Raw genomic sequence first — 10133 nt, forward strand, 5'->3', positions numbered from 1 at the left:
CTGCCCCCACCCTGGCCCCTGGTAACCTATGATCTGCTGTCTGTCTCTTGGGTTTCACCTTAGCCAGAATGCCATTAAATGGAATCATTCATTAGGCAGCGTTTCGTGTCTGGCTCCTTTCACTGCCTCTGAGATTCCTCCACGCTGTTGTATTGCAGCAGCCCATTCCTCACTGCCAGGTGGTCTCCCGTGGCATGGAGGGAGCAGTTTGTTTAGCCATTCGCCTGTTGAAGGATGTTCATGTTGCTTCCAGTTTGGGGTGTGTCTCAGTCACCTAGTGCCGCTATGACAGAAATACCACAAGTGGATAGCTTTAACAAGGGCAAATTTATTCTCTCATAGTCTAGTAGGCTAGAAGTCCGAATTCAGGGCGCTGGCACCAGGGGAAGGCTTTCTCTCTCTGTTGACTCTAGAGGAAGGTCCTTGTTATCAATTGTCCTTTGGTCTGGGAGCATCTCAGCACAGGAAACTCAGGTCCAAAGAGTGGACCCTGCTCCAGGCGCTGCTTTCTTGGTGGTATGAGGTCCCCATGTCTCTGCTCACTTCTCTCTTTTATATTTCAAAGAGATTGGGTTAAGACACTACCTAATCCTGTAGACCTCATCAATATAACTGCTGCTAATCCATTTTTTTTAATCCATTTTGTTACATCACAGTGATAGGATTTACAACACATAGGGAAATCACATCAGAGGACAAAATGGTAGACAATCATACAATACTAGGAATCATGACCTAGCCAAGTTGACAGGTATTTTTGGAGGGACACAATTCAATCCATGACAGGGTGATTACGATAAACTACTATAAACATGCACTCACAGGTTTCTGTATGAACCTAAGTTTTCGTTTCTCCAACCTTTCTCAAATTATTGCTTCCCTAAGAAGACCTTTTTTGGAAGCCCTGGTGGGGGAGTGGTTAAGAAGTCAGTTGCTAACCTAAAGGTCGGCAGTTTGAATCCATGGGCCACTCCTTAGAAATCCTATGGGGCAGTTCTACTCTGTCCTATAGGTTTGCTATGAATCATCTCTATGGCACTAGGTTTGGCTTTTGGTTTAAAGAAGACTTTTTAGACTTATTTTCCATGACATTTAACACCACAGATACACTGTGTATCTGTTTATGTACTGAGACCTTTAGAGGGCTACAAAGCATTTTTTTTACCTCCCCATCAGTAACCAATTTTCACCTGCATGGGGCGAAAATTATCCCCATTGATAATGCTTGCTCTAAGGCAGGTGTCTAGGAGTGGGATCACTGGGTTGCACTGTCATTTAACCTGTAAGTTAGTCACTAAGACACTGCCCGATGTTTCCTGACATGGCGCTCCCATCTGCCTCGCCACCAACAATGCATGAGCACCTGCTGCAGCAGCCTCGCCTTGCTCAGTGCTGTCAGTTTTTGGACGCACAGGGATGACACGCACTGTAGTGGTGTCTGTTGTCGTTTTAACTCCCTTCTTTTTTACTGACAGCCCTTGACCTGCATGAGGAGCAATGCACCCACGAGGGCTCCTCAGCCTCCAGCCTTTCTTGCAGCCAGGGGTGGCCTCAGAAGTTAAGAAGGGGACCAGAGGCAGTGGCACCCCCAGTCTTCTCTTGTGCTTGCTCTTGCCCAGAACAGGAAGTAATACCTGAGGCGCAAAAGCCAGCTTCAGCCATGAGAACAAAGGCCACCAGCTAAGGATGGCAGGGCAGGAAGTTATGTGGAGCCTAGGGTGCTTGGTGACATCAGGAGCCACACCACCAGTCCAGGGCTGCCCACCCCCACCCTTCTTATGTGAAGCCCACGTGTACAAATCCATCTTGTGCCTAAGTCCCTGTTTGTTGGTCTTTCCACTTCTAGTAGAGAAATGCATTTCTTCAGGGATATACCCCCAGACATTAGCAGCCTATGTGTAGAAGAAGGAGGTTAGACGATATTATTAGCAGTGGTTGTTTCTGGGTGGTAGCATTATGGGGGAATCTTGATTTTCTTTGTACTTTTCTGTCATTTCTCTTTTTCTCCACAGTGAATGCTTATTGTTGAGTTGCCAAGGAGTTAGTTCCAACTCATGGTGACCCCGTGTACAACAGATGGAAACGTTGCTCGGTTCTGCACCATCTTCATGATTGTTGGTATTCTTGAGTCCATTGCTATGGCTACTGTGTGTTTTGAGTGTCTTCCAGCCCAGGGGCCTCATCTTCCAGCACTATATCCAACAGTATTCTGTTGCGATTCATAGAGTTTTCATTGGCTAATTTCTGGAAATAAATCACCAGGCCTTTCTTCCTAGCCTGTCTTTGTTTGGAGGCTCCACTGAAACCTGTCCACCATGGGTGATCCTGCTGGTATTTGAAATACTGGTGGCCTAGCTTCCAGTGTCACAGCAACACACAAGCTCCTACAGCACCACAAACTTGGAGACGCTGTTGAAAGGCTCTGTGAGCTCGGAAGCTCACAAATCTCTACGGGGAGCATGTATCCCCTTTTTGTATATAATTTATTTTATTTTTGTTGTTGAGAATATACACAGCAGAACGTGCACCAATTTAACAGTTTCTGTATGTTTTGGGTATGTACAATTCAGTGACACTGATTACTTTCTTTGAGTTGTGCAACCGTTCTCATCCTCTTTCCAAGTTATTCCTCCCCTATTAACATAAACTCACTGCCCCCTGAATTTCCTATCTAATCTTTCAATTGCTCTTGTCAATTTAATCCCACATAGATCTTAAAGGAGCACAATGCTCAAGGCAGACATTCTTTACTAGGTAAACTAAACTATTGTTTGGTCTAAAGAAGACCTCAGGGGATATTTTTGGTTTAAGGTTTAAAGATTATCTCAGGGCAATAGTTTCAGGGGCTCAGGCAGCCTCCATGGCTCCGGAAAGTCTGAATTCCATGAGAATTTGAAATTCTGGTCTGCATCCTATCCCTTCTGATTGGGGTTCTTCTACAGAATCTTTCATCGAAATGTTCAGTAATGGTAGCAGGCCATCATCCAGCTCTTCCGGTCTCATGGCAATGGAGGCAGTTGTTCACTGAGGCAATTAGCCACACAACCCATATCCTCTTCCTATTCCTGACTCTCCTTTTTCTGTTGCTCCAGGCCCAAACCCACTGCCATTGAGTCAATTCTAACTTGTAGTGACCATAGAGGACAGAGTAGAACTACCCCATACGGTTTCCAAGGCTGTAATGTCTACAGGGAAACCCTGGTGGCGTAGTGGTTAAGTCCTACGGTTGCTAACCAAAGGGTTGGCAGTTCAGATCTGCTAGGTGCTTCTTGAAAACTCTATGGGGCAGTTCTACTCTGTCCTATAGGGTCTCTATGAGTCGAAATCAACTCGACGGCCGTAGGTTTGGTTTTTTTTTTTTTTTTTTTTAATGTTTACAGAAGCAGACTGCCACATCTTTCTCCTGTGGAGCAGCTTGTGGTTTTGATCCGCTGACATTTCAGTTAGCAGCTGAGCAATTAACAACTGCACCATCAGGGCTCCTTGATGCTCCAGGCAAGAGCATTTATTCTTTTAGAATAAAATACAAAACTTCCTGACAATGCAAAAATTGTAAATAATGCTTTCGATGAGCATTTGATGCCTTTGGGAATTACCAGGTTATGACAAGTGAAAAAAAGATACTAATGTGTATAAAACCCCACTTTTATTAAACAAAAAGTCAATAAAGGATGCACAGAGAAAAAAAAAAGACCGAAAAAGTTACATATACCAAAATGCTAACAGTACTTACTGCTGGGTATAAAATTATGAGTGGTTTTGGTTTTCCTCTTTATCTTTTCTTTTTTCCCTAAAGTTTCTACAGTATGCATGAACTACCGTCAGAAATATAACTATAGGAGCTGCATCTTTGTGCCCCTTGCCTCCCTGCCACTGAGCTGTCTGGGTTTGTTGTCTGAACTTGAAAACACTGGCACCTGCCTTTCCTTTCCTGGTCAGGCTCCCTTCAAGGGCACAACCACAGCCATGGTGCCCACTGCTGCTGCAGCATCGGCTGTCCCCACCCCTGGGGCACTGCCATGTCTGCTTGTCACTGGACTTGCCTATGCCATTGGGCTCAGCGTGGCGGAGGGCCCAGTGTTGTGTGAGGGACAGGGAGAGTGCCCCACCCCCCTTTGGGTCTTATCTTCCTCGTAGGCCCCAGCGTTTCCCAGTGAAACAGCCCCTTCCATTTTCCTTAGAGCTGCCTCTGCAGGACACAGATGAGAGACCGAGGTCCAGGAACTGGGAGACACATCTGCTGGCAGACACTGTGGCTCTCATGCCCCTGGGGCTTCTCTGACGTGGACACAGCTGCTGTGGGTCCTGGGCCATGAGCCCCAAGAGTAGGCTCAAGCTGGACTCTTGTTGCAGTCACGTTTCTGAACAGCCGAGTCCAGCACTTTGCACAATGGATTGTGGTAAGGAGTCGTGAGAGTTATTGGGGTGATGGGTCCACAGGCTTGTTGAAAAGCTAAATTATGACACAAGGTTACAAGGTTGGGATCAATCCCATGCAGCCTCATCAACTAGTCCAAGTTCAAGGGCAAGGACCACCCTTCCACTTGTGTCCTGTGCACTCTTTGCCTTGACCTGAGAGCCCCGAGTCTGCTGATCCTGCCCCACCACCGCATCCGGGCATCAACTCTGCCTTAATACCTACACCACTTCCTCACTAGCCCAGTCCCACCTCTACCCCTTTGGCTTAAGCTCCACTTGGGGGCCAACATGGTCCTCTCAGGGCCAGCCCTGCAAGAACCTCCAGGACCCGAGGTTTTGGATAACTCCAGACAAGGCCTTGGGTACCCTGTCCTCCCTCCTCACTGAGCTGGGGTCAGCCCTGACCACCCCTGCTGAGATGCAGGCCCTCCCCATGCCCTGACAGCTGGCTCTGAGTGCCACATTGCTCTCCCACAGACCAAGCTGTCCCTCTCCGCACTTGGTGGTCCTTGATGGCTAGGAATCCTGAGTGGGCTTTAGGCTTCCCATTCTGACAGCTCAACGACCTGCACGAGGCTGTAGGTATGGATCACCGCCTGGCCCAGGGTCAGTTGCCCGTGACCCCCTCTGTCTTGTTTACTGCCTCAAGGTGGGCTGTCAGGGCCAAGTGAGCGGGGGGATGCCCCAAGCTACCTCCACCGGCACTGTCCTCTATGCTGGGCGTGCCTGGCTGCCAGCCAACAAACAGGAACAAGGCTCATTCATGATTAGGGCTGGGCTGGTGGTCCAGGCCCTGAGGGCTCCCACAGGCACATGAGGTGACCAAGGAGGAGAAACGGCTGGGGAGGCGTCCAGGCCAAGCCCTGAACTTCCCAACATAAAAAAAAAAAAAAAAAAAAAAGGCTAAGTGATGACAGGCTGAGACAAAAACTTTCTGTAGATCTTTATTCTACTTCAAGTAACAAAATCTATCAAGTCCCATGTTTTAATGTACAGTGATATATGTTGCAATATAAAATACAATTACAGAAATTTCTACCAAGTAAACCTAAAGAAACACACTTGATTTTTACATTTGTGTATTTAAATTAGAAAATTTTAGTTTTATATGTAAAAAAAACCCTTCACATCATATTAGATGTTGGAACTTGACACCTATTTTAACGTAATTTAACCTACCAGCATTTGGTTTGTAATACGAATCATCCCGAATTTTAAATTCTCGATGTTTTCGTAACTTAAAAATTTGTGCTGTAAAGTGAAAAATCTGTAGTGATGTACAATGGAATAACAGACTCCAAAGAACAAGTAAAAGTCTCTAACTTTACATTTGCAAAAGTAAGTTTATGAAAATATAAAAAACTTATCAAAGTGTATTTGTACAGTCAAATAAATTAGCGAGGTTTTCCCTATTCACACTTCAGAAGAGCTTGAAAACCACACGGCAGAAGCAGAAGTTGTATTCCAGTTAAATAATTTCTACTTCGTTTGTAGTTCTTGAACTGGTATCACCAATTTCCATTTCAGAATTTATATAAAATACTGTTCCATTTTCAATGACAAACTTTACAATTTATCATCTGACAAATGTAACAGTGGAAAGATTAGTGCACTTTTCCTGGAATCGAGGAAGAACTGGTCAGACGGTAAAACTCTACAAACAAAACATTCCTGATTACTCAAAACAAAGAATCCTCCCAACCTTCTTTAAAAGCACACTTCATTGTTTATCTTCTTCCATTAGGGTGGTCACATTTCAACATCAATAAACTGCCATTAAAACACAATTTCTACTCAGATGTTGCTTTTAATGTTTTGGAAAAAACAAATTTGTAATACGATATTTAAAACCGAGCAAAACTAAGAAATGTGTTCTTGTTTCCTGGCCGAAAATTTTGAAAGTCAAACTTCTTTACGACAAAACAAAAATGCACTTGTAAGTTTTGTGTTTCTCAGCATTCCAGATACAAACTAGTAATACTGTTTTTCCACCGTCCTGCCACAAACACCTGTGGGCACCCCGTGACACCCGACTCCGACACCACCCCGCCCCTGTGGAAAGCACATTGAAGACGGATAAAAAGACAGAAATGCAGATGTTGGCAAAGTATGGCTTCAAGGTCTACCAAAATCCCCTTAAAATGGACAAGAATCAAGTTCTTAGAAAAGATAACTTTATAATCTGAAAAAGCAATGTGCTTCTGTAGACTTTCCCATTTCTGTCATTTTGAATGGAAACATTAAGGGTTCTTAGATGTTTTACAAAAGGATCAGAATTGAAAAGATGTGAAATTTTGTAAGAAACCATTATATACAAAATTACAGTAATTTTGAAGTCCAGAATATTCTGTTCTTCATTTAAGTTCATAGCCATTTCAAAAACTATTTGTTCAACACAGTTCATAACTTGGCTTTTAAAAGATTTCTGCCAGGCTGAGACTATCTACACAAGAATAATAGTACGGAGTGCCCCCTACGCAGCCAAGGCAGGTGCCGGCTGACTTAAACCTCTAGGATTGGGCAGAAGGGACTGGCCCTCCTGCCTCAGGGCCCCGAGGGGCCTCCGGCTTCGGCTCACGAGCCCGCTCTTTGCTCCGGCTCCGCTCTCTCCGCTCGCGGCCCTTCTCCCTGTCCTTGTCTCTGGCTTTGTCACGGTCACGGTCCCTGCTCCGAGACCTGTCCCGATCGCGCCTTCTGTCTCTGTCCCGGTTTCTGCTCCTCTCTCGGCTTCTGTCCCACTCCCTGCTCCGTTCCGCCTCTCTCTCCTTGTCCCTGTTGGCGCTCCTCTCTTTGCCCCTGTCCCACTCGCGGCTTGAGTCCTTATCCCTGTGTCTGTCCCAGTCCCGGTCCCGGGACCAGCTCTTGCCGCGGTCACGCTCCCAGGCCTTCCCATGCTCCCGCTCACGACGTCTGTCCTCCAATGCCCGGCCTTGCCGACCGTCCGGCAGCTGTGCCTCAGATCCGTCTAGGGCCTTCTCTTTGGGCCCAGCCTCAAACCGCTCCCTCGGCCGCCCCTCGAAGGCCTGGCTCCTGTACTCATGGCCTTTGCTATCTCGAAAGTCTGCTGGCGGCCACGGCACCTCAGGCTCGGGCCCTGGTGCGGGTGCGCTGGCAGCCAGGGTGGCAGCAGGGCCAGTGTCATCCCATCGGTCCTTCCTGAGCTGCGGGGGGTGGCTGGGGAGCTCCAGCAGGGGCCTGGGTGTTGGCTTCGTCCCCTGTGGGGTCGGGCCCTGGAAGTGAAAGCGTGACGGGGCGTGCTCGCTCTTCTCCGAGAAGGGCACAGAGCCCCTGGGCCCCCCAAACTGGAGGGGGCCCGGTGCCCTCTGATTGGCAAACCTTGGTGGCGAGTTCACCCTCTGCTCCTCAAATTGCTGTGGCGGAATCCCTCTGGGTCCTGGCATGAAGTTTGGGGCCTGGCTTCTTGGCCCTTCAAACTGATTGGGATGGGGTCCCCTTGGGCCCACAAAATGGCCAGGGGGTGGTCCTCGCTGGCCTCCAAACTGGGGGGGAGGGGGCCCTCCTCTGGGCCCTTTAAACTGTGACAGCAGCGGTCTCCTCTGGCCTCCAAACTGGAAAGGTGCGGCACCTCTAGGGCCCACAAACGGGGCTTGCTCCGGGCCTTCAAACTGGGCCGAGGGGCCGGCCATTTCAGCATATGGGGCGTCCTGGAACTCTCTCTTTTCCCCGTGCGGATCTCTGCGTTCCTCGAATTGGGGTGGCGCCACCCCTCTAGGCCCACTGAGATACGCGGGGGAGGAGCCTCTGGTGTCCCCGTGAGGAGGCGGTCCCTGTTGCCCAGAGAACAAGGAAGGGATAGGCCCCTTCTGGGCCCCGAACCGGGCAGGCAGAGGGCCCCGTGGTCCATCGTTACTGACACTCTCATCTGCAAATGGGGGGACTGGCCCCCTTGGTCCTGGAAAGCTGGGGCCATGGAGCCCTGACATCCCAAAGGTGCGTGGTGCAGGCTCTCCCTGTCCCTGGAACTGGGGTGGAGGGCCCCCTGCTTTCTGCACGGATGGCGGGAACGCAGTGGCCCCCTCAATGGGCTTGGGCTGTGGCTCTCTTTCTCCCTCCGATTCAGCTGTTGGGTTGTCATTTTTCTCACCAAACTGAGGGTTTCTTGGATCCTCACACTGGGACGAACTTAGAGATTTTTCCTGAGAAGCAAACACTGTGCTTGGGAGCGGGTCCCTTCCTCCAGGAGGGCTGAAGCTCTGCAGAGGAAAGCTGGGCTGGAAGGCTGTGCTGGGAGGCGTCGGCAGCAGGACTTTGCGTGCGGGCTTGGCTGTGGTGTCCGCAGCTCCTGGGGTCCTTGTGCCCTCCGGTTGGTGCCTGGCCGTGTTCTCGGGGGGTGCACTCTGTGGGCCATCTTGGCCGAGCATCACTGGGGCCTTTTCCTCAGAAGCGTCTCCTGGGGACAGGGTGCTGCAGACGGGGTTGGTTGGTGGCCTGAAGATTGCCTCGGTCTCCCCGCTCTCGGCAGCCAGCCTCCTCGCCTGCCGTGGGTCTCGGCTGGGCCTGGCCTCTGTGCTCTGGCCCGTGCCTTGGGCTACCTGGTTTGTGGCAGCAGGTAAAGCTGGCCTGTCTGGGGTCTGCTGCTCTGGCTGGAACAACTTGGCCTTGGTCAGCGCTGACTTGGGAGGCGGCGACATCAACGCGTCTGACACGGAGAAGTGGGCCATGGAGACCCCGACAGCAGCCCTCTGCTGCCGAAGAGCTTCTTCTTGCTCCTCTAGTTGTCTCTTCTGCTCCTCAATCTGCTTGTTCAGTTCTTCTAACATCTTCTGTTGTTCGACCAAAGATGGCGTGGGGGTACTGGCAGCATAATCGGCAGGCCTGTCTGTGGAGCTGCTTCTAACGTCGGTACACATCCTGTTGGGCAGGTCGTCGACAGTGACTTTGGCTTCTTCTAGGATCGTCTCATCCTCCGGGTCATATGCCACCTCCTCTCGCTCTGTGGGGTCAGCAGGCGTTTCTGCGTCATGACTTCTCCCTGGCTGGGGGAGCGGCGCCTGGAAGGCTCTCTCAGGATCATACTCTTCCTCAGGGTCATAGGGCCGATCATCCTCTTCCTCGTCCAGAGCTTTCTCTTTTGAGAACTGACCAAACTGCTGAACAATGGGGTCTAATAAGGGGGTTGCTGCCAGCCCATCGTCCACCTTGGTTTTGTGGTCCTGGAGGGATGCTGGCGTGGGCCCCACTGAATCCCTGGTGAGGGGATCGAATGATCTCTTCTTTCCAAAGAGAGTCTGGAGGATGTGCTCAAGGGGCGAGGCTGTCTGTGAAGTGGACGAGGTGGCCGTGGAAGCTGCGGCTGTAACGGCTGGGGACGCAGCTGACGTGGCAGCGTGTGAGGCTCCCGTTGGGAGGGACAGGATTTTTAACACAGAGGAGGAAACTGGAGCAACCGGTGGTTCTGGGGGCGGGGGCGGGGGCGGAGGTGGGGACCCAGGGGGCGGGGTGCTGGCGGCCGTGTCCGTGGGGTAGAGCTGATACTTGGAGGCCTTCTTGTCAGCCTGAGGAGCTGGAGTGATTTTGGGATAGACTGAGGCATCCGCATCGTCTTGTGTCTGAAGTCGGCTCCGCTTCTCCTCCATCTTGTCTAGCTCTCCAGTGTTGGAAGGACGCTTCATTTTTTGACAGATTACTAACCCAAGGATTATATTTGGACGTGGTGACTCCAGACCTGAAAAACAAAGTATTTGTGTGAATTA

The 10133-nt window shown here is 50.0% G+C and overlaps 1 protein-coding gene across 6 annotated transcripts in view; it reads right to left on the reverse strand.

The window, feature by feature from the left end:
- Positions 1-5350: 5350 nt before the first annotated feature.
- Positions 5351-10133, reverse strand: part of DIDO1 (death inducer-obliterator 1) — a 62765-nt gene continuing 57982 nt past the window's right edge. For all 6 annotated transcript variants that reach the window (XM_023540831.2, XM_064276332.1, XM_064276334.1 and 3 more), the window contains one exon: positions 5351-10105. In XM_023540831.2, coding sequence (XP_023396599.2) covers positions 6930-10105 — 3176 coding nt within the window. In that variant the 3' untranslated portion in view covers positions 5351-6929. The remainder of the gene's footprint in view (positions 10106-10133) is intronic.

Source organism: Loxodonta africana, chromosome 24, assembly GCF_030014295.1.
Source record: "Loxodonta africana isolate mLoxAfr1 chromosome 24, mLoxAfr1.hap2, whole genome shotgun sequence".
Classification (NCBI taxonomy): domain Eukaryota; kingdom Metazoa; phylum Chordata; class Mammalia; order Proboscidea; family Elephantidae; genus Loxodonta; species Loxodonta africana.